Source organism: Scleropages formosus, chromosome 14 (genome assembly GCF_900964775.1).
Source record: "Scleropages formosus chromosome 14, fSclFor1.1, whole genome shotgun sequence".
Lineage (NCBI taxonomy): Eukaryota > Metazoa > Chordata > Actinopteri > Osteoglossiformes > Osteoglossidae > Scleropages > Scleropages formosus.
This window is the reverse complement of record NC_041819.1, coordinates 20,851,214-20,875,823: the sequence shown is the minus strand read 5'-3', so window position 1 is coordinate 20,875,823 and position 24,610 is coordinate 20,851,214. Positions and strand designations below refer to the sequence as shown.

Below are 24,610 nucleotides of genomic sequence, written 5' to 3'. Positions count from 1 at the left end.
CATCTCGTATAAACGCCCACTAATCTCCCGTGTGAGCCGCTTTCCGCAAACCCGCCACCTTTTTTTTCGTACAATGGGTCCCGAAGTGGGGCGGGAGGGCTCCACAACCTCACTTGACAGCAGGTGCGAGCAGATTCTAACCCTATATGGAAAGTACCCCAACCACTTTAATACTTGTAATACCTCAAACAGTTTTTTTTACCCATTTATACGGCTTGTCATTTTTACTGGATGAATTCAGGGTGAGAACATTTCTCAAGGATTGCGACATTCAAACCCGAATCCTTCGATTGGAAAGTGATGGTTCTGACCGCTACACTACCTGCTGCCCCCCAAAATGAAGGAGATAAAACAGATTTGGAGCAATGGCTATATGCATTGGCCTTTTTTTGAAAAAAATCAAATTCTTTCAGTTGTGACTGGGTTGTTGCAAAATTCTAAAAGTTACTCGACAGATTAACAAATTAGCTATAGGTATATATGCTAATACCATTCATTTTTTTTGCCTTTACACATAAAACAATTTGTTACAATCTTGTGTGATCTGTAACTGCTCCATATTCCATCACAATGACCACTATATTTCCTATCAATTATATATGCAACTAATTGTGCAATATGCATCAGTGAGAAGGGTGATAATCAAACTAACTGCAATTTGAGAATCATGTGTGTGTGTCCGTAACTCTTCGTATGTTGGGGACATGCACTTTCTTTGCTCCAAGCTGTACCTTGGTTTGGAGAAAAGTGCCTGGTAAATAAATAAATGTAATATAATGTAAATGTGAATTATTATAAATAAGTCAAAGCAAGCAAAAAGCACGATATGCAGTTCAGGATGAGCAGGACTGAGAAATGCTGTACGAAACATAGTATGGACTAACAAATACCCTTTGCCTTTCATAAAACATCACTTTTTCGCTACAGTAAAGATTTTTATTTTTTTTGAAAAACAAAATTGCTATAAGAAAAGTAATTTTTTTTTAAACTTACAAAATTGCTATATGTACTAATGTTTAATAAAAATGATCAGCTGATTAAATCGATGTACTCTCAAACTATGGACTTGATGTGAAAAAAGTACAATTTGTAGACAGAAAAAAATGTGTGTTTACAGTGTGCTGTTAATTTAGACCTGTCGACTTTGTTTCAGAGGAGTAGTAATAATTTCACGTTGGATGTTTTCAAAACCTCTCATCATACTCTTCTGCGTTGTCACTCGAACCACAGCACATGCAGTGTCACGGATGTCAAGATGTGAAACTATAAACGGATGGTCGACTCAGACTTTTCATTTACTGAGGTACAACAAAGGATGCAACTCAAGAAATAACTGAAGTGCATTTAGCATTGCTTTTATTTGTATAATCCAAGTTTAGAGGTCCATCGTCTTATTTTAAAATATAAGGATTTTCTTCTTTTGCTTTATACTTGAAAACTGTTACTGAATTTATTTTCCCTCAATTAATTTAGGTCATCGTGCCTCTATATTTGGTGGTGTCCCAGTTCCATGGTCTCATGTCAGCGAATTGATGATTATAATGGGTATAACTGATTATAATGGGTGAGGAATTTTTACACTCTAGCCAATGTTTTGTTATTTGCATCGTAGAAACAACTGACGTTGGACCTTTTTTTTGCCGTTGCTACTAAGTATGTGCTAATGTGTGTTTACATCAAATTTAAATTTATTCAGTTATCTGACACTTTTCTCCAAAGCGACTCACAATGTTAAGGTCACAATTCTTACAATCATTTACCCATTTATAGAGCTGGGTAATTTTAGTGGAGCAATTTTAGGGTAAGTACCTTGCTCAAGGGTAATACAGCCAGAGGTGGGATTCAACCATGTCACCTTCAGGTCCAAGGGCAGTAGTTCTAACCACTATGCTACTAGTTGTTCATTTACATTTATTTATTTAGCAGACACTCTTCTCCAAAGCCACTTCCAACGAACTCTATGTAGTGTCATCAGCCCACACACCTTATTCACCACGGTGACTTACACTGCTAGATGCACTACTTACACTGGGTCACTCATCCATACATCAGTGAAAAACACTCTTTGTCACTCACACACACCCTGTGGGTGAATCTGAAAAGCATGTCTCTGGACTGTGGGAGGAAACCAGAGCACCCAGAGGAAACCCACGCAGACACGGGGAGAAACACACAAGCTCCACACAGACTGAGCGGGGATCAAACCCACGTCCCCGACAGCAGCACTACTCACTGTGCCACAAATGGAACCTCTTCCCAGGCTACAAGGTGGATATAACACTATGATGCTCTGCATTGGTGGTATTTGAATTTCTAAATAAATTTCCCATTTTCAGTCCTTTGTCAGATGGTAAGTGATTTTAATACTGTCTTGTTCTTCTATTGCTACATATCTTTTTTTTTTTGCTTAAGTGTTTGCTTTTCTGTATAGGGCACAATACAAAAAAGGTTAACTTGGGATATGAGTGGCAGTCCCTGTTCTCAGCAGCGGTGGCATTTTGAACTGAAAGCTGCTGCGTGAATAAAATATTCTATTTAAGGCAAAACTTAATAAGAGACAGCGCTCTCGTGGACATTCGCAACCCCGGATTTTTAACTGAAGCACTTTTCCGGCATCTATTCTGCAATCGCTGCAGAAACAAGCTCCATGATTTCCACTTGCATGGCCTTTTATGTTCTTTTGTGGAGTGGAAGTAAACACATCAGCCAATGAAACAGGTTCGACAAGCACAAACTTCCGATTATGTATTTTACAGTTCTTAGTGTCCTATGGTTAATTCTTGAGCTTTTCTGCATCTACCAGCTGGATGACAGGTAACGAGCACAATATATTCTGAAAACGACACCCTTGTGAAAAGATATTCCATTAAAATTAACTATAAACAACTGACGCTGTACAGCAAACATACATGTAAAGTGCAATATTCATTTAAAATACATTAGTAGAGTAGTGCAAATTCATCCATATACAACTCAGAAATCATCTAGTAATTATGACTATCGGTCTTTTGTACGTATAATTTACAATATAATAAAAAGTTTATAAACATGACTTATTGACCAAAATAAGAGGAATATACATCCACTATGTACTTGAACTAAAACGCCACACAGTATTGAATTAAACTGCACCGCAAGTTCATTGTGTATTTTTTCCTCATGCTCCTTTAAACTGTGATATTTAAGCCCCTAAAAATATCCAGACACCTGTACTGCACACCTGTTACTGCGAGTCTGCAGGTCTGTGGAAAAAGAGGCACTATGGAGGACTGAGCAACATCACGCAGGCTGCTAAAAACCCAAACGCGCTCCAAGACTAAATATTCTCCTTCTCTGTACCTAGTCACCTTTTTGTTTAATTTCTAAATGTTTCCTTCTAAAAAAAAATACATTCTTAGGTGTAATGTATACAGTATGCATTACATGTCAGCTGGAATTAGCCAATAACTGTCCCTCATAGCATCCTTGTAACTTTGTATTCCCCAGCACATTATTATTATTGTTGTTATTATTATTACTAAATCTGGTAGTAATGTTCGATTGCTAAAATGTTCCATGTCGAGTCGAGATGTTTCAAATTTGAGCAGCATCTCGCGCGGTAACCGAAACAACCGTAAACTCACACCATTATGGCTGCTTCCGTTTGCCCAAGTTGACTGCTGTGATTTTAAATAAGCTATTTATAAATAACTAATCAAACTGTTGTTCTTGCGCCATTTCCGACAGCACGCGGAAAATCCCACGAATTTGACTACGCAACTATTCGAGAAGCCTAATAACCTTTGAGAATCGAGGAAGGATGTACACTATGGCTGTAGCAACGACATTGTTATTACAAAACAGATAACGGTATCTTTCGGGGAAGGATTTGTAGCCTGCCCGCTAGACCAGGGGCAGGGGGTCGGCAGGCAGCGCCGTAGGGCAGTATGCAAATTCAGATGCCTCTTCTGCCAGCTGCAGCAAAGAAGGCAGTATGTCAGAGCCTTCCTCCACCTCCTCTTCCTCTTCCTCCTCCCTGCAGCTGGTGACCCAGTCCAAAGCAGCAACTGGGGAGAGAGGAGGAGGGTACTATGTAAGTACGGGGGGGGGGGGGGGGGGGGGGGGAGGTGAAGCGGAAGAAGGAAGCTTTCGAGCAAATGTTTCGTCTGAATCCAGTTAAAGAAACTGACCTGGCTGAAGCGCCTTTCCCTCCCTCCCTCCCCCCACCGGAGTACCTGTCTGAGTGTCCGGTTGCTTCTCCGCCCAGGCGTCAGGCCCTGGCCTCGCCTTCAGCACCTCTGGCTTCGCGTCTTCGCTTTGAGAGCCGAGCACAGGGTTGAAGAGCTGGGACGTACGGACAGGAAGGTTACGAAGCTCTCGCAAGCAAGATTTCATTTTAAATTCCTAAAAACTAAATAGAAGGCAAGATGAAACGGCAAACGTTTTGAAATGGATTGGTGCCACGTTCGCCTCGGCAGTAACGTGACAATACAGCGACGGACGGATGGTACTACGGCATGAGGGTTTGCTCAGACGAGTCATTCAAATGAACCTTGTCCGTGTTTTCGGCTTCTTTTCTGAGCGAAATTCTGTTTGACAGCCGGGCGCATAAACTGTCAGCGAGACGGGGCGGAGCCCTTGGGAAAACGGCGCACCTCCGAGAGAAGATCGAGGCCGGGCCCAGGGGAGAGAGGTAAACCGGAGCGCATAGCCGCCAGACTGGAGTCGATCAGAGCCATCGGGTCGCTCGCGTCGTTCCTTTTCCCGCAGGACGCCCGAGGAGAAGGTACAGGGAGAACACACAGGGACAATAGACGGAGAAAACGCACGGGGACAAGACACAGCATCCGTCACTACTGCAGTATCTCCACTCCCTTCGTACCGGTGCCAAGCCCAACCAGGACTCGGTCCTGTGAATGGTGCACACATTAGCTGTGACCTGTAGTTATACAAAATACGTACAAATTATCCTGGCATACCAAGAAAAATGTCATGCAGACACAGGAGGAGGTATGCAAACCACACGAAGAGCACAAACTCCAATGCTGTTAAACACCGAAGGTCATTTTCCCTGCCTTTGATGGTGGACGACGGAAACGCCAGGACGGGGGGTTTTCTCGGCCACCTACGTTGCTAGGGGCGTTTGTACAATTTACTGGTTATTGCTCTTGACGCGAGGGGGGTGCGGCGGCACAGCGGGTTTGACCGGGCCCTGCTCTCCAGTGGGTCTGGGGTTCGAGTCCCGCTTGCGGTGCCTTGCGACGGACCGGCGTCCCGTCCTGGGTGTGTCCCCTCCCCCTCCGGCCCTACGCCCTGTGTTGCCGGGTTGGGCTCCGGCTCCCCGCGACCCCGTGCGGGACAAGCGGTTTCAGATGACGTGTGCGTGCGCGCTCTTGACGTAAGGGTGGGCTGCCCACCGCTTACCTGTCTAAGGCATTCTCCCCCGGTTCTGCGGGCTCAGGGTCCTCCAGGAGAGAGAGGTCCAATTCAACCGTGGGTGCGGCTGAAGAGGAGAGCCTGGATTCAGGAGAGGCCTCAGACAAGTCGTCAGCTTTAGTCCTTCCGAAAACAGACGGTGAGAAACAGAGAGATGAAGAGTGCTGACAAAACCACGAGTTCCATCAAGAATAAGAAGTCTGCCTGGACCTTCACTTCACCTGCCCTCAGCAAATGCGGTCGCCGTAGGGCTATCGTGCGTTTATAGGAACGTGCCCTGTCGATACCTGCTGCAATCCAGCTCCTCCGTCTGCAAGTCCAGCAGATCGGTAACATCAGAGATGATCATCCCATTTGTGTAGACGCTGCCGCTGGAGAAGCCCAGCTGTGCGAGGAAATCACAGTGATTACGTGCCCGGCAGACATCCTCATTCTATACTACGTACAGCGCCAGGGTCCGGGACATTGACTCGTACCTCCTCAAATGGATCCAGCGTTCTCACCCAAGGATCTCCGTGCTGGCATGAAGAAAGAGTGAGACACAAAAGTCCCCGCTGTGAGACTTTCACACAGGGTGGGATCACGGACATTCGAAAGGTCTGCTGACTGTGCTCAGTGTCTTACATTCTAGATGTTCAAAGAAAGGAGTCAGATACACACTTTCAGAACCGCTTGTCCCAGACGGGGTCACGGGGAACCAGAGCCCAACCCGGCAACTCAGGGCGTAAGGCCAGAGGGGGAGGGGACACACCCAGGACGGGACGCCAGTCCGTCGCAAGGCACCCCAAGCGGGACTCGAACCCCAGACCCACCGGAGAGCAGGACTGTGGTCCAACCCACTGCGCCACCGCACCCCAAGTCAGATACAGTACTAGGCAAAAGACTGAGTACGCCTGCTGGAAATGAGTTTTCTTTGTGAGGCATCTGGTGAAGCACTGTGTGAGGAGAGCGCTGCATAAAAATAAACTAAACTTGGTTACCGCATCTGATCAGGAAAGGAGCCACATTTACATTTATTTATTTAGCACCTGCTTTTCTCCAAAGTGACTTCCAATGAACTCTACGTAGTGTTATGAGCCCACACACCTTATTCACCGTGGTGACTTACACTGCTAGATACACTACTTACACTGGGTCACTCATCCATAGATCAGTGGAACACACTCTCTCTGTCATTTACACACTATGGGTGAACCTGAACAGCATGTCGTTGGAGTGTGGGAGGAAACCAGAGCACCCGAAGACTTACACTGCCAGATGCACTACTTACAATGGGTCACTCACCCATACATCAGTGGAACACACACACTCTCTCTGTCACTCGCACACTCTGGAGAACCTGAACAGTATGTCTTTAGACTTAGGATGCTTGTGTGTTGCTTTGATTTCTCCTTTCTGTCCAATTCATCCCACACAACTGATGCCATGGCTGCTTGGGTGTACTCAGACTTTTGAATGGTACTGCATGCGCACTCCTATTTCCTGAACCTAAAATAAAACATAAAGGTAACTTGCAATAACCCGAAAAAACACGCTGTGGTATAACGCTATGAATTTTCCAGTCAGTGTGGCGGCACAGCGGGTTTGACCAGGTCCTGCTCTCCGGTGGGCCTGGAGTTCAAGTCCCGCTTGGGGTGCCTTGTGACGGACTGGCGTCCCGTCCTGGGTGCATCCCCTCCCCCTCCCCCTCCCCCTCCGGCCTTACGCCCTGTGTTGCCGGATTAGGCTCCGGCTCCCCGTGACCCCGTATGGGACAAGCGGATCAGACAATGTGTGTGTGTGTGTGTGTGTGTGTAAATGCTAAATGATCAGAATAAGAAAACAAAGACTGTTGTGACAACTGTCACATTTCTTATAATAGCATTCTAACAATAGCAATCTGACAACAAAAGCATGAGGCGCAGGAGCTCACTGGCACCCCGTGCAGGGCTGCGGCCGACTGGCTGCCGTCCAGGCTAATGGTCCGGCTGTATTTGGGCGGAGAGTGCGACAGGCCAGAGCCGTCGATCATCAGCGGCCTGCAAAAGACAGGAAAAGAGAGCGAGATCCAGTTAAACGGAGCAGTAACGCATTTCGGCGATCGGAGCGGAAATTAAAGTACTGTGAGCGTTCAAGTTTGATATTGACCAAGAAAACCGGTTTCCGGTAAGCGAATGATGTCGTTGCTGTAAGATTCGAGTACAAGGTGGGGGCTGTGCGGGGCGCTTTCATAACAAGCCTTGTGCGTGTGGTGTTCGGCAAGAGAAACCAGAGTGAATCGGGATTCCGTTCTCTGCGCGAAAACGTACGACCGAGCGTTCGAACGAACCGCTCCAACAGAAAGGGACGTTCCCGATGGGACTACCGTCGCGTCATTCGCTGCCGGGATGCGGCGGCATACACGCAAAAGACAAAAACCTCGTCCTGCTACGACGGAGGATGCCGAACAATACAAAAACAACCGGCAACATTTATCGTTACTCATTACAAAGCTGGAGAAATTTAACGCAGTTTAAATATAATTTTGTTACAGCTTGCCTTGGATATACACATACGCAATGTGCTGCGATAGGAAAATACAGCAGTGGCTGCTTAAAATAAGCAGGATACGCTGACGCAATTAACCCGGTGACTTTATCAACCACCCAACTGGTGTAAAACAGCTTTTCGATTATGACTCGATAAGTAATTCTTAGAAAAACACCGTACGGCAGCCATAGTTCCCAATCTTTAATCTCGGCAACTTTCACGCCGGATTTTGGCTCTCGGACCTTAACGGAACTCGTTATTAATTTCTACTGCCATTTTTCTGATGTGTGCTACTGCGAGCTGTACATATCCTATTGAAATGGGGAAGCAGGTAAATAACTACGGTACTGTAGAGGAAGTTTACGTGAAACACGTTGCGCTGCGGAATCAGACAGGTGTTGTGATGTTACACTCACAGCTTCCTCTTCAATCCCGTTATCCCATTGGACTGGACGGTGCTGGCAATAAAGTGAATGATCTGGATGGGAGAGGGAGGACAGAACACACTTCAAAAAGATGATCGAGCACGAAAAGAAAAATACGAGATGAGGGGCGCAATGAAAGTCGACGCATTTTTTGAATGTCTCGACTCACAGACGTCATGACAAAAGCTCTCTTTCGATGCCTCAAAGACCAAAATCTATCTAATCTAATCTATTCCTTTTTGGAATCAACACACACACACAGGCTGAAGCCGCTTGTTCCAAGGGGGCGTCGTGGCGAGCCGGAGCCTAACCCGGCCGCACAGGGCGTAAGGCCGGAGGGGGAGGGGACACACCCAGGACGGGACGCCAGTCCATCGCAAGGCACCCCAAGCGGGACTCGAACCCCAGACCCACCGGAGAGCAGGACCCGGTCAAACCCCCTGTGCGACCGCACCCCACTGGAACCAACAGTAACAGCAAAATGACAGCGTCCCACTTCCTGTGGATCGACAGTATATGGGTCAGGGCTGAAACAGAGCTTCTCAGAAACTGTACCGAACAAGGCTGTGCTTCTCTGAAACCGTTTGCCTTAGGACCCCAAGCACTGCGCTTTGCACCTTTTAGATCCACTTTTACACTGGGAGAAAAGCTCATCGGCCAGACGCGTCGCATTCCTTGTCCATCTGGAATCCTCTTTTAATTAACCGCAGGTTTCTTTCATTACTGAGCTCATTTCAGCTTACCTTGCGAATAATCTTGTGGTGCTGCTGGTACCTCTGTCTCAGGCAGTCAACTTCCCTCCACAAACTCTCATTCTCCCTGCATCACAATAACACGAAACAGATGAAAAGACCTCAATACCAAAAGACATCACATCACATTACATCAATTAAGCGGGATAGCTGGTACAAAGGCATCAGCTCTAACCGCTAAACTACGCACAACCGCCCTTGACCTTGTTATTCCCTTTCATTCTTCCTCGAGATTCTGCATCTGACATTTAAACAACGTTTCACAACCTAGTACCTCGTACAATCGACTCATCGCCAGAAAGTTCAGCAACTTCTTTCCACACACGAATTCAAAATCACTTTAATTATATGTATAATTCAAAATCTTCTGATATTATGAATCTTACAGGACAGACTTACCTACGCAGCGCCATCAGTTTGGAGTCAGACTTGTCCTGCCAACCCCTCACCTGGCCGAGCTCCAGGAGAACCTGTGACATCTGAGGCGGCACGCCTTCATCCCCATTGCGGCTCAGCGACACCTACCAAACAACGAAGGTGCGAATTAAGTTGCGAGAGCGACTGGCGCAGAAGGACGGAAAGCAACGTTTCCTTCACGTCGCCCCGGATTCCCTCTTCACCTTTCTTCGAATGAGCTCAAGCAAATGAGGCTGCGTCTGCCGAAAGTGAAGGTGCTGGAACTCCACGCAGTCTCCTCTTGCGTCACCCCGCGGCAGTCCCGCTTCCACTTGCACGACTTTGCGGAAGCCATCTGCGGCCGAGGGCAATAAGACAAAAGCATAATTATACGTAGTCAAAGATATCACACATGTATGCTATTCCTTCGTTGGGGAATACAGAAACGCTCTATTACATGACATATACCCCAATACCCCAATAACATGACATAGCACCACTGCGATGGTGCTGGTGGAACAAAACAGTAGGTCTTCCAGATCTCTTAAATTCATTAACACATTTACATTTATTCATTTAGCAGACGCTTTTGTCCAAAGCGACGTACATCTCAGCAAAAGCACAATTTATGCATTACATTGAGAGAAGGAGACATAGTTGCAGACATGAAAGTCTCAAGCAAACCTAGTTTGTTCCCTACCACTTGCTGCACCGAGGTTCATCGTTCAAGTAGGTGTACAAGACACAGGATAGACAAATCCCGATAACCTCCCACCAATTTTTTTTTAATATTATAAGATACACAAATAAGTACAATCCCAGAGTAGTGGCTGAATAAAGGATGTATCTGGGGATGCTTATGGAGTTACGATACGCAAAGAGCTACACTGTAAATGAGCTGGAGAGATCTTAGGCGAAGTGGATTTCGAAAAGGTGAGTTTTCAGACCCTTCTTGAATGTAGACAGTTTCAGCAGTTCTGAGTGGGAGGGGAAGGTCATATTCCACCGCAACGCACCCAGAATCGAGAATCTCCGAGCCTTACCTTTCGTTTTAACACAACTAGGAAGACATTCGTCTTTAACAGTTTACAGATTAACGTCGTCTCAGCCAGGATGTGACGTAGATGTCTAGAGATAAACATGCAAAATCTAACCCTCGACCACAATGGAGCAGCTGTGCAATAAAGCTGGAGTGTCACATGATTGTGGGAAAGGAGGGTGGAGTAGGATTATGCGCGTGACTCAATACAGAAAGTACGTAATATACCAAGTGAGGTGTAGGGTACTTACACATGTTGAGCTGCCGCACAAAGCTGGTCATGTTACTGTGTTTGAAGTACAGAGGTAGGATTTCCTTGCTGAAGCGCTGCTCGTCGCATACTAAGAAACTGCAGCCGTTCTGCAGCGTGAAAGAAAGAAGGTGAAAAGTTACTGCAAAAAGGGGTACGTGGAATACGCGTATTTAAGTTGTGTCAAAAGATAACTTTGCAATAAAATTTACAGAATTGTTCTCACGGACACTTGCAACGTTCTCTTTCCCGTAAAAACGGCAAATAAGACTGCGCAGTGTAACGCTTGCTTTTACTCCTCTAGAGCCCTTTGTATTGGTATTCACATGAAGACTGCTGATGCGTGTTACTGCTGTGATGAAGGTGTACATCAATGACACAATAACATGTTTTGTATTGTTGTTTACTGCGGGGGGTGCGATGGTGCAGCGGGGTTTCGCTGGGTCCTGCTTTCCAGTGGGTCTGGGGTTCGAGTCCCGCTTGGGGTGCCTTGCGATGGACCGGCATCCCGTCCCGGGTGCGTCCCTTCCCCCTCCGGCCTTATGCCCCGTGTTGCCGGGTTAGGCACCGGCTCCCCGCGACCCCGCTTGGGACGAGCGGTTTCAGACAATGCGTGTGTGTGTTTTTACTGCTCCATTTAAACTCAGCAAATATTTAAACAGGCAACAGGCAACGTAGCGTTTAGGACTGTTATCTTGCAGACCAAAAATTCCAGGTTAAAATCCCATTCCTTTTGTAGTATCCTTGATCAAGGTACTTACCCTGAACTGGTACAGTAAGAATAACCCAACTGTATAACTGGGTAAATCATTGTAAAGTTGATTAACAGTGTAATTCACCTTGGACACAGTCATCACATAAAAAGAGGTTTTTCTTAAAAAAAAAAAATTATTAGAAGTTGTCACCATTCTCTTATGTATTTCTTTTAACCTGTGTTCTAATTCTTTAGGGAATTTATTTCAGGAATATTTCATGCAGTTCTGTGATACACAAAACATTATAGGTGTAATCTAAATATAATTCTTGGTTTTTCGTCTTTACAGGATTTTACACATCTAATGTTATTATTGCACAATAAAGTTGAGAAGTTAATGGTGCTTTATTTAAAACCTAAAAAAAATGTATATTGTTTATTTGTTGCATGTTATCTGGTCTCGCAAACTTTTAGAAATTTCAATTCAGGAAATAGTGGTGCGTTATAAAACACCGTCTTTCCGAAAACCTCCTTTCACATAAGTAGTCGTTGAGAAGTTAGGTTTTAGCGTCTAAGATTCAGTTGCGTGTTTTATTGTAACCGAACAACGTTTCAGCTCCGTCGTCACGCCCTCGTCACTCTTCAGACGATTACGAAAATAGCGCCCTTGTTTGGCTCTGCAACGAACGGGCTTGGCTCTGCAACGAACGGGCTTCTCGACCATTGGCCGAAAGTACAAACCCCGCCCTTCGGGAGGCTAAATAAAACCCCTCATCCTCCAATAGGATCGCTCCGTATGAAACGGGCTCTCCGATACGTCGGAGAAACAACCAATGGCGAAAGCGCTTCGGAGACACATGCGGAGTCCACGTTGTCTTCAGACTGACTGTTAGCACTTTGTTACGCACTTTCAGAAAATTATTTACTTAGTCATTCTGCGGGTAGATAAATGTTATCGTTCTCGTCTGTTATTTTACCGAACGTGTTCAACAAATGAATTATAAGGCGACATGATGTTTTGCATTGACGGGTGACTGCGTACGCTTTAGTTTCTAATTAAATCAAATTAATCATGATTGTCTGCCACTCTGCCTGCGTAATAGTCGTTTTATAACAGCGTTGGTATTTATGCGTTTCAATGTCAGCTGAGTTGTTATCAACAGCTTTTCGGTGGAGTGTGAATGTCATCGTATAAAAATAAATTTGGAAAAAATGTCGGCGGTTCAAAGGGAAACACACCCCAGGATTCGCAGTGATTTGCTGAATCAATGACGCAGCCCGTTATTTACCAGCACCAAAACAGAATGAAACCCGACCTATACTACAGGAGCAGCACAATTACAAGAATTTACAGGTTTTCAATAGGCAAATTAATTGGACGCTGCTGTTTGCATTCACCTCTTAAGAGATTTTTCATTTTGATTAAGTACATTTGATGTGGGTTATCACCTTCTTTTCCACATTATAATCTAATTACGTTAGAATTAAACACAAGGGACTGTCATAACACAGAGTTATAACCATAAGCACACGTTGAGAAACCGAGCATTGCTAACACAACTACTCACTTGACTCCAGCAGATGAGATCATTAGTTGAATGATCCTCAACTAATGTCCATAGTTTGCTGAGGAAAGCAGGCACATTGCAGTTTTGCTTCATATTTATAGGACTATTTTAGTAACAAAACCTATAACCTGCGCAAGTCCGATAAACGTGATATAATCAATAATGTATGAATGAAAATGACGCCAGACACAAAATCCAACATGAAATCCCGTCGCGGATTGAAAGTCCTTGCGCCGGTCCAGTGTAACACTTTCCCGGACTCTGAATGACCCAAAGCGCAGTTCTGAAAGGTCGCGTCACCGAACACGAGACTGATCGTAACAACCACGCCCACTTTGACCACAATCCAATCACGAGTCGACATTCTCTTCCGTCCGCGAGCGCGCGCCGCTCCTCTTCGCCTCAGAAAACTGCCCGTCAGCAAATGGCCGTGCGCTAATAAATGAGCTTTAATTTACATTTTCGCTGCGTATGTACTAAATGCTCAATAAATATCAGTTCCAGGGCGAGTGGGAGTCTGGATTATCGCTGTCTCTCGCACTCACGGCAAAAAGTATGTTCTATGCCAAATCAAATGTATGCAAAAAGTATGGCGAGGAAGACGTTCGGTTCGGATGAGTGACAGTAGAGACAGAGTGAGGAAAGATGAGGAAAAATATGGAGCTGTGTAGAGATATACTGTGTTAGTAGGAATATTTCAGCCGTTACACTCAACACTGAGTCCTCATTCTGTCAGGGTGGTGACCTCAGATGTCCTCTTACCCACTGAGTGGTACTTCACCTGTTCTCCTCAGCTTTCTCTACTGCCCTTTCGCTGCCTATTTTGTTCATATCCCTATTTTTCACCCTCCTTCACGTGTGATTTCACCCTTTGTCCCATCTCTTGTCTTTTTTTCTTCCCATCATCACGTTTTGTGTTGCATCCTGCTGTTGCCACGTGCAGTTTCCAGTAGGAGTTAAACGTTTTCCATTCTTTTTTGCCTTTACGCTGAAATTTGCCACCATATTTTTAATAATGGTTATCATTCCCCACAATTAAGCATTAAATAAGTTCTGTTCTTAATCATTCAGTTTACTGATCTAAGCATAATAAAAACCCTGTTCTGCCCTGAGCCACAACAAAAAGGATAATCTAATTGATATTGAACCCTAACCACTTAATACAGCCGGGTATTTCTAAATTCTTTAGAAATCAAGGTTTGTATGTACTGATAATTTTAAACTTTTCATTTAGCAGATCCTTTTCTGTAAAGCGACGTACATCATTTACTTGTATTTAGCCGACGTTGGACAAGGCAACTTCAGCAGATCCTGATGAGATAACTGAACTGTTTGATTACATTTATTCACTTAGCTGACAGTTTTTAATGTGTACAGCAGGATAATTTCTACTACATGACATTTACATTTATTTGTTTAGCAGACGCTTTTCTCCAAAGCAACTTCCAGTGAACTCTATGTAGTGTCATCAGCCCACACACCACAACTCAGTAGTTAGTTACCTTGCTCAAGGGTACTACAGTATGAGTTGGGACTGAAATCTACAACTGGAGTCCAAAGGCGGTAGTTTTAACCACTGTGCTACTGGCTTGCAATGTAGAGAGTTGAGTATCTAACACTCATTCGCCCCATGGATACTACAGAGCAATGTAAAACACTTACACAAGAAGTAAAAACCCATATGTACTGTACATTGAGACCATGCAAACTTCCAGCACATGGAGCTTGACATGAACCAGCAAGGCAGCGTTATCTACTACACCACTGTGCCACTCAGAATGACCCCAGAATTTTCTATAGAATGTTTCCAAATCAAGTAACATACCTTATTGTTCAAGGAATATTTATATGAATCTTAAAATGGATACTTTTGCCTGCAGTACATGGATGAAGTAAATCAAGACATTTTACTTTGTACCAATATACATGTAACATTCCAGTTAAAACTCTCGAGCGAGCGGCCTGCGATCAACTATCCTCACCTGGAACCATCTTCTCGATGGATATCAGTCTGGTTTCAAAGTTGATCGCTCCACGGAGATGGCACTTCTGGCGGTGTCTGATGCTCTCCAATTGGCTAGAGCCGCCTCCCTCCCCTCGGTCCTCATCCTCCTCGATCTCTCTGCAGCATTCGATACTGTCAGCCACCTGATTCTACTCTCCTCTCTTAGTCAGCTTGGGATCAAAGGAGAGGCACTAAGATGGTTTGAGTCCTACCTATCTGACAGATCTTATCGAGTGGTCTGGCGGAGCTCGCGTTCTTCTCCTCTGCCTCTCTCACCCGGTGTCCCACAGGGCTCGGTACTGTGTCCTCTTCTCTTCTCAATCTACACCTTCTCCCTCAGCCCAAACATAGCCACCCATGGATTCAAATACCACTTCTATGCTAATGATACCCAGCTCTTCCTCTCCTTTCCACCTGGAGCATCAGACATTTCTGCATGCATTGCTGCCTGCCTGTCAGACATCTCTGCATGGATGTCTGATCATCACCTCCAAATCAACCTCTCCAAAACAGAGATTCACCTCCCTTCCCATCTCCTCTTCATCCCCCCCATCGATCAAACTGGACAACTCACTCATTTTGCCTACCTCCTCGGCTAAGAGTCTGGGAGTGACGATTCAGTCAAGTCTATCGTTCTCTCAGCACATCGAAGCCACAGCCCGAACCTGCAGTTACATCCTCCATAATATTCATATGATCTGTCCCTACCTGACAATTGACTCTGCCCAACTACTTGTCCAGACTACGGTGACATCCCGTCTGGATACTGCAACGCTCTCGTGTGGCCTTCCTACTACTGCCATCAAACTTCTACAGTTGATACAGAATGCTGCTGCACAAGTTGTGTTTGACTCACCGAAGTGTTCCCATGTATCTCCTCTACTTATTTCTCTGCACTGGCTTCCTGTAACTGCCCAGATCATATTCAAGACCCTGGTTATTGCCTACAGATGCATCAGTATAATTGCTCTCATCTATTTACAAGACTCAATCAACCGTTACACTTCAACCAGACCGTTTTGCTCGTCTACTTCTGCTCGCTTGGTGGTCCTGCGCACAAAACATAAAGCATGGAGGTTCTCAGTTCTGGCTCTGTTGTGGTGGAATGACCTTCCCCTTCCACTCAGAACTGCTGAAACTGTATACATTCAAGAAGGGTCTGAAAACTCACCTTTTCCAGACACACTGCACCCATGTATGGTGTAAATGTGCATCATGCACCATAGCTTTACGATCATGTCCAGATAAGCCTTTACAGAACCACTACTCCTGTATTGCATATAAATGGTTGTGTACCTTTCTTTAAAAAAAAAAAAAAAAAAAAATGTGTAGGAAGGTGATCAGTATTAGTCTATCCTGAGTTTTGTGCACCTACTCCTGATGAACATCGATGTATGAAGTGGAAAGAAAAACTAGGTTTACTTAAGAATCACGTCTGCAGCCGTGTCTCTCTCTCAATGTAATACACAGATTGCATTTCTCTACGATGTACGTCGCTTTGGAGAAAGGCATCTGCTAAATGAATAAATGTAAATGGACATAAAACTTTAGACAATTCAATGTACAAATTTTATTACAACCTGATGAAACCCCATAAAGTAGTTGATTTCAACAAAATAAAAACTTAACATATGCACAGATGAACACCTCTCTGTTAAACTATGTGGTTCCCATAAGAGCCAATGGACACCAGTTCTGCAAATGAGGAGCATTATTGGCTGATAATGGAAAACCATTAAAAAAAAAAAAAACATTTGTATGGTATACAGCAGAATGAATGTAGCAACTTAGTTTATTACTACAAACCAATTGCATAAAAAAGTAAAAAAACCTGTACTTTTCAAATCACACCATCATCATCTGCTTTATATTCCATAGAAACAAAAAACACATGCCAGTAAAGCTGTGATATTTTAAAGTGCAATAAAAATATCAAGCTATTCAATAATCAGATCTGAATATGGCGGGACAGGACAAAGCTATCTGAACAATCAAATAATCATAATTCCTGAAAAATTCAAAGGCACCCTTCTCAGCAGCTGACTGATGTTGTAGAGTGTTAAATTTATCAGGTGTATCTCATGATGTTGTGACACAGTACAGAGCACTTGCAGGGGGGCAAAAAGTGAAGAACACCTTGGGTTTGTAGAGCTTAGCATTGCTCAGAAACAAAATAAAATAGAGAGGATATTCAGTTTTTCAGGAATCACGTCAGAAAGATGGAAATTACACATTTAAGGCTCAATCAGATCTCCATCAAAAATGACTTGTTACAAAAGTTAAGTATTTAATACTGTAATTAAATACTTCAGATATTTAAGCATTGAAAAATTAAGGTAAAGTTGAATGAAATTAAATTTTAATGTTTAAAATCAAATACAAAACATGGTATAAAATGCAGACATTGCAGAGATAAGGTTAACACTTCCAATCTATCCAATTAATAAAAAAACCCTCAGATCAGACTGCAGTATGTATGTGCATGTGGTTGAGCACGAAGAATAAGAAATCAAGAGTTTGTAAAAAGGCTCATTTCACTCCACAATTGGTTTGTGTTATGGCTCTGGATGTAGAACGGTCATCCTCGGGATGAACGCCGGAGGAAAAGGCAGGGAGTTTGTCGTCAGTGGTGCAGCTTGGGATGTTGTAGTGTTTCCTATAAGTTGACACACGAGGGACAAGAAACAAACATCGTTATATCCTGTTGCAGGACATTTTTCATCTTAAAACACAAGTTGTGTGTTTTTTAAAAAAAAAATTTCAAATATGCCAAATATATGCAAACCAAGAGGCCCCAACTAACTCCCAGAAAGATGAAACTAGGATGGACTATACCAGCCTTCATGAAAATAAATATACTACACTGCCAAATATGTCATCATCATGTGAGAGGACAATAATACTTTTTAACAAGTGAAGAAAAATTCTGACAAAGTACTTAAATAGGAACACAGTTCTCTCAATGGGTCAGTGCCCTTTCATTCTAGTGCATTACTGTGCTCACCTGTGCAACCGTAGCAGCGTCTCCAGCTCTAACCCAGGAGGCCAGCCTGGGCAGCTCACTGTACAGTACAGGAGGTGCAGCACTGCTCCTGCTTCTCTGGCAGCACCGTGTAGTTCATCTGTCGCACAATCTCAGCAAACAGCTCATCCACCATGGTCTTGCTCTTGGCTGAAGTCTCGATAAAAGGGCAACCCCATTCCTGCGCCAAGGCCCGTCCTTCAGAGCACGGAACCTCTCGCTCTGACTCCAAGTCGACCTTGTTACCCACAAGGATGAGGGGCACCTTCTCGTATCGTTTCACCCGCACAATTTGGTCACGCATTGGCCTGATGTCCTAGAATGGGGGGGAGATGAAATGGCATAACAGTGGTCTCACAATTACCTTGTGCATCTCTGACTAAACACTGTCAGACTGACTAACAAAGGTAAAAACACTCGTTTAAAATTAATTTATTCTCTTTAAAACTTCAGAAGTTTTTGCGTTTCGAAAAATTCTTTAACGATGACTTCGTAGGTTATCTAACATGTAGTAGCTTGTTCCGCATAGCTCATTTCTTTGTTTTCATACCTGAAAAGACTGCTGGTTGACTAAACTGTAGACCAAGATGAAGCCCTGGCCGTTTTTTATATACAGATCTCTCATGGAGGCAAACTGCTCCGTCCCCGCGGTGTCCAGAATCTCCAGAACCGAGGGAGATGAATCCACTTCGATTTCTTTGCGGTAGAAGTCTTCGATGGTCGGGTCATACTTCTCTATGAACGTTCCGGTGACAAACTGGACGGTGAGGGCGGACTTTCCCACGCCGCCGCTCCCCAGAACCACCACCTTGTACTCCTTCATTGGGGCCCGCCGGGGTGTGCTGATCTGGAATCACCTCTGGACACCATAAATCCCACACCAGCTGGAAGCAGCCAGACTCAAAACACCCACCCTTTTGATCAATACATGTATAATGGCTGGCTACACCTAACTGTGTATGCTGCGGGTTGCTTCGGATGCACACAGCTCAAGTGATGCTAACGAGGCTCAACCGGCACTAACTCAGCCGTGCGCGTGAACGCAGAGCGCGCGTGCACGCGAGCTCCCGCAAAAAAAGCCGACCACTCCTGCCCCTCGCATACAAGTCTCATTGGGCATAGATAGGAAGGGAAGGAAAAGTAAATTTCAGTAAAAACTCACCAGACGTGAAAAATATAATATATGCAGTGTCTATCGGGGGGGGGGGGGAAATAAAACACACAGCGCCGGTGAAGCCGGAGAAACGCAGCACCTGGCGGCTGAGCTTGAGAGGAGGAGGAAGTGGATGGCTAGCTACTAAATTAGCAAAGTTAGCTACCAACCCGCTTGCTCTAATACTAGTTCTTAAACTGCGACAACAAAATATCGCAGTGGTTGTTGTCGGCTGAATAAAATTACGAATTTCTGTGTGATTATTCCTAGCTTACCCGGCCGTGGGAAAGGCCCAGCGGGTGAGTTTTTGAACTATACTGGCTGTCGAGAGCTAAAAGAAGAGAGATAGCTAGTCGCGTCCCACGGAAGCGTTTCCTGAACAGGCGCAGCAGGAGAGCGCACTGCCGCACTGATACCGAACGCCGGCGCGTGATCTCACTAGTTTTCGCGTACAAAATTAGAACACGGTGGTCCGGAGCAACCGGAGAACAAACGGTGAACGAAGTGGGTGCAGCCCGACCAGCCCCGTTCGTTCGTTCGTTCGTTCGACCTGCCGTGGTCCCGTCCTGCTGCTAGTAGATAACCGGTTGTGTGTCCATCGTCAGCCCACGGCGGCGCTGCTGCTGCTGCTGCTGCCGCCTTCGTCCTGCTTGGTCACGACCTCCCGGGGTTATTCAGTTATTAGTGCTATTTCTGGAGTAGTTTAAGTCAATCGCCGCGTCTTCTGAAGTTCGTCGTTCGCCTACAGACAGAAACTCTTTCGCTTCGCTCTTCAATCTCCTCCCACCCTCTGGCTCATCCGCCTTTCCGTACTTCCGCTCTTCCGTCTCCCCCCCCCCGTCGCGGCACGCACGCCGAAGAGCGGGGACCGGAAGGCGAGAGGCACGAGGTAGGAGAAAAGCCTGAAGCGGGAAATACCGAGGAAACGCGCTAACGCCTCTTGCTCGCGGACTGGAGCGCAGTCGTAGAAAAACTATCTTTGTGGTCGTTTTCTCCGAAATACCATTTAACGTTCGTCTTTTACTTGTATTTACCCACTCGCGTCTTTCTTGCATTTAGTAAAGCATTTTTTGAAGTTTTTTTCAAGCGATGAAATGCGTACTATTTACGTACATAATTCATCACGTTCTTTATGAATTCTTTATTTGTAACACATGGGAACCTAATTTTCCCCCTGCATGGTTATATTTTATGATTCAGCACAGAAGATTGGCATATTATAGCAGAGTTCAAAAACTGTCTAAAACGAAGTGTTTGAAGAGTAACGTTTTAGTACATGAAACTCATTGTCAGTGTAAACTATCTGATGGCATTGGGTCTTGTAAGCCTTTAAAATGTTTCCTCGGCATTAATCCATAGTAGTCTTTAACATGTGAACTTCAGTTAAACCAGTATTGTGGAAAATCTCAAGCTCTGCGATATGGGAACATCAGATCCCTGTGGTGTCAGAGTTGAAGATACCCAAAATACTCAAATTTTTATATATATATATATATATATATATATATATATATATATATATATATACATACACCAAACTCACTGATGCGAGTACTAATAATTTTAACTGGAGAGCTGGCAGCCTAGCAGTTGGTGCCATTGCCTTTAAACCCAAATGTCGCAGGTTCGATTCCCACCTCCAGGTTGTGTCGTTGAGCAAAGTACTTACCCTAAAATGGTCGACACTTTCCTCTAAAGCAATATTAAGCCACTGGTGCTTCTGAAATAGGCTCCAGATCACCACAATATTGCGCTGGATTATCATTTATCGATATGGGATGGATCAAGGATAATCTACCGATTTAAGATGGTACTTAGGAAACCAAGTTTTATAGGGCTGGAGGTTCCGGTGTCATCCTCTTCTAGTAGCCACCGCCCAGCTAGCTGAAACTATAAATTTGACCTGGCCTTAAGTAAAATGATATTATTAAACGTATGGAGCACAAACATTTGCGGTTTACCTTCTATCAGCCTGTTCTATTTATATATCCTGGATTACCCTGAATTTCATATCTCTATTAGTCCATTTCTACAGCCTGAGATAAAGTATATATGTTGTAACAATTACATTTAGGCTTATTACTCCATTTGCCAATTTAAAATCAGAAAAAGAAAAAAAAAAAAAAAAAAAAACCCACCAAAAACATTCATATTTAAGTGCTTTATTAAAAGGTCAAAAAATAACAAGTAATACATTTTTATATTTATTATCCATATATATGTATAGAGATATATATATATATATATTATACCGAAAAGAATTGGGATGAAGCACGATTCTAAAGCACATACAAGCAAGTAGTAAGACTGCAGAAAAACAATTTGTCCAAAAAAGTAAAAAGCAATTTTCTTCATGTACTGTAGTGGAGGAGAAGACAGTCTATAAAATATGGCTTTGAGACAATAAAGACATTCAGTTTTCTGAGCTAAACAGAGGAACACTGAGGCACATATCAATGCTCCTGCTGAACCTCTGTACTTCTGAGTGCAAGCAATGGTGTGCATTTCATGTAAAACTCTACAGTCTGCACACATCACAGTTCTGAGGGTCAAAGCACACCATTATAGTCCCTACACAATGGCCAAGGTTCTGAATTGATGGGCCCAAAAATCAAACTTTTACTTTAGTCTGCAGCTCTGAGGTACAGAACCTTTAAGGTGTACATGGCATGCACCAGAATTTACATTGCAATTTCTCCCCTACTTTACATGTAACCTTTATTCAGTGGTTTGATGTCATCCACAGAACCTGCCATTTCCGCATCATATCAGCATCATCAAATTCAGTTTCTAGTATGGGTTGTAGGCAGCTGTCACAACTGTAAAAGCTTGACTAAGAGTCATCACACCACAGTGAATATATAGGCACAATAGTTTGTACTAGAGCAGCTCCACAGACTAAGTGCTAACAGTACTTTTCTTATGGAGCTCCACAGTGGAATATAAGCATTTAGAGGTGTAAATTCTGTTTCAAATTATCTACACTCAATACTGGGAATTAAATGCTTTGGGTATTTTTGTATATACACATACGTGTGCAGACAAGTGCTAGACTCCGAGTCTTTGGTGTTGTAAACTGCCCAAAAGCTGTGGTCCACTCAGGAGAAGCCCAAGGATGCAACTACCTGTAGCAACCCATCTAGACTCCACTCCTCCTCCACTACCAGGACACACGTGCCATGGCAACAAAATTATTGGCTTCCACCGCTTCCATCAAGTGTACATTATCACGCAGTCAGAGGCTTCCTCCTGGATGTTTTTCTTTTAAGCAAAAAAGCTTGTCATTTTAGTAGAGCTCATTTTATGAAGACTGATCTTTTGCTTTTAAATATACATTTTTTTTTTTTTAAATCAGAACGCAAATCACAGCAAATGGGGGGGGAGGAAAAAAAAAAAAAAAAAAAAAGTTTGCAGACGTGCAGCAATACTTCCTAGTTGTTACCATATCCTGAATTCAGAAATACAGCAATGAAGAATGTATCCAATTAAGATGAAACTGGATCCTTGGAAGACGTAATTGAATAATTTTTTCCATAGACAATACAGGCCATCTGTTAAAAAGGTACGCCAACATCAGTTATATTTAAAAAATTGCTTTATACTATAAATATTACCTACATTACATTTTTTTTGCAGTGTAAAGTATACGTATTACCGAGGAATGGATATGCTGCTGATTTTAAACTCAAGTTCACTCTTTGGGTGCACTGCTATTCAACAAGAAATTCTTTGTACATAATTTAAATGTTATACAACACATTTATAATTCAGATTTTGATAAAACAATCTTATTTATGTAAATGTGAAAGAACAGTTCACACCCTTACAGCTCTATTTGTGTTTTCTATGGAAAAAGCAGTAATAAGAAACTGTTTAGGCCCAGCCAGGTGGCAGTGTAATGCAAGCATTTCAGAACGTGAAGATCTGCTTGCATTCTCTTCTGTTGTTCTCCAAAAATCCTGCTATGAGTAGCACATACCAGCATAGGTCAGTATGGTACCTTGGAATTAGCAGAAATGGACAGTACAGATAGAATGATACTTAAAGCTACCTTTGTGCTTAAACCCCAACAGATCTGTCATCTGCTTTTTACCCCCACCTACATGGTCCACATCTGAGTGAACAGAACGGCACAGACTGTACTTCTCACCACCACAGAATTCTTTCATCATTCATCACAAGGATCATTACTCCTGCTCATTTTTGTCAAACAGTAGCTGCATTCAGGATCATAGCGAGCCAGGCTTAATGTGTTTGATGCTAATAAATCCAATTTTTCCTATCTTAACAGCAAAGAAATGTCATGCTTTAAGACTACAGCTAAAAGCAAAGAAAATTTAAATAAAAGGGAAAAAAAAACCCCTCAAGCCAAAACATGCTATGTTCAAAGCAAAAGAAAATTATATATAACCATATTAGCGATAGCCATTTGACTGAATTTAATTGCAAATTTTCAAAAAAAAAAAAAAAAACAAACAAACACATACTTAAGTGCAAATAAAAGGTGAATCACACATTCGTACACCGATTGAACCTCCTCAGCCCCAGAAACTGGTGGAAGCACTCCCCCCGCAGCAGGGCAATACCTTCACTGTCTCTGTGGTCAGAGAGGAAGAGGGACATTTTACATCTTTATCTCTTTAAAATAATAATTATAATAATAAACTTCTGTTGTGCATTTTGAAACAAATAAATAAATGGAGATTTTACCAACGAAAACATTGGATTGCAAGCATACTGCCAAACTAATTAGACAAAGATTTTGTAACTACAGCAATTTATAAAATTCTATTATGACAAATCATGTTCAAAATTAAGTCCATTCAACGTAAGACAAGCAAATTGGCTTTTCACCGTAACAAATCTCACGGTACTTTTAAACCAAGGCTGATATTTCCAACTTCAGTCAGTCCAGACTCAGAAACACTAAGACGGAAATGAACCAAAACAAAATATAACACACCTGATGATCTTCCCCAGCCTTTGGAATTTATTATTTTTTCCCTTTTCTTTACTTTTTCTTATAAAATATTTTCTTTAATCCAAGACGTTCTCAGTCGCCATTCTTTTCTGAATAAGTTAACTTACATTTCAATTTACATGTGAAAAAATTCACAATTAAGGTATACAAAGGTAGCCATGTTGTAGTTTTGTTGCCATAGCAACAACAACTTAAGTAACAATGAATCTATCATTGTATAGTTACATACAAATGTGTGTGTGTATATATTTCTTTTTTACATTTATAAGTATTTTTAAATCTTGTTAAACTGCATACTACAGAAATCGTTAATGGATTACATTTTATGTTCATGCTATGATGGAATATACAACTGAAATACATTATAAAAAGTACATAAAATACTACAAACACCTCCTCCAG

The 24,610-nt window shown here is 43.3% G+C and overlaps 2 protein-coding genes across 2 annotated transcripts; both read right to left on the bottom strand.

The window, feature by feature from the left end:
* Window positions 1–2,729: 2,729 nt before the first annotated feature.
* Window positions 2,730–13,337, bottom strand: LOC108928880 (heat shock factor protein 1). Its single transcript, XM_018743075.2, has 13 exons — window positions 13,048–13,337; window positions 10,787–10,895; window positions 9,721–9,851; window positions 9,500–9,621; window positions 9,092–9,167; window positions 8,340–8,401; window positions 7,328–7,433; window positions 5,892–5,933; window positions 5,703–5,800; window positions 5,404–5,538; window positions 4,635–4,737; window positions 4,215–4,323; window positions 2,730–4,046 (listed from the first exon to the last, which is right to left on the bottom strand). Exons 1-13 carry the CDS (start codon window positions 13,138–13,140, stop codon window positions 3,883–3,885), a joined length of 1,350 nt encoding a protein of 449 aa, XP_018598591.1. The 5' UTR covers window positions 13,141–13,337; the 3' UTR covers window positions 2,730–3,882.
* A 3,265-nt stretch (window positions 13,338–16,602) lies between these two features.
* On the bottom strand, window positions 16,603–20,039 carry LOC108928872 (ras-related protein Rap-2c). The gene is made up of 3 exons (XM_018743062.2): window positions 18,625–20,039; window positions 18,057–18,390; window positions 16,603–17,708 (listed from the first exon to the last, which is right to left on the bottom strand). Exons 1-2 carry the CDS (start codon window positions 18,895–18,897, stop codon window positions 18,112–18,114), a joined length of 552 nt encoding a protein of 183 aa, XP_018598578.1. The 5' UTR covers window positions 18,898–20,039; the 3' UTR covers window positions 16,603–17,708; window positions 18,057–18,111.
* Between the last annotated feature and the right edge of the window lie 4,571 nt (window positions 20,040–24,610).

Excerpts from the sequence above, each read along its gene's own strand:
- LOC108928880 (XM_018743075.2), bottom strand. The coding sequence starts at position 13,140 with ATGAAGCAAAACTGCAATGTGCCTGCTTTCCTCAGCAAACTATGGACA. Across the intron at positions 10,896-13,047 it reads ATCTCATCTGCTGGAGTCAA|AACGGCTGCAGTTTCTTAGT; the intron begins GTGAGTAGTTGT and ends TTCACGCTGCAG. Across the intron at positions 7,434-8,339 it reads ACGGGATTGAAGAGGAAGCT|GCCGCTGATGATCGACGGCT; the intron begins GTGAGTGTAACA and ends TGTCTTTTGCAG.
- LOC108928872 (XM_018743062.2), bottom strand. The coding sequence starts at position 18,897 with ATGAAGGAGTACAAGGTGGTGGTTCTGGGGAGCGGCGGCGTGGGAAAG. Across the intron at positions 18,391-18,624 it reads TCAACCAGCAGTCTTTTCAG|GACATCAGGCCAATGCGTGA; the intron begins GTATGAAAACAA and ends CCCCCATTCTAG.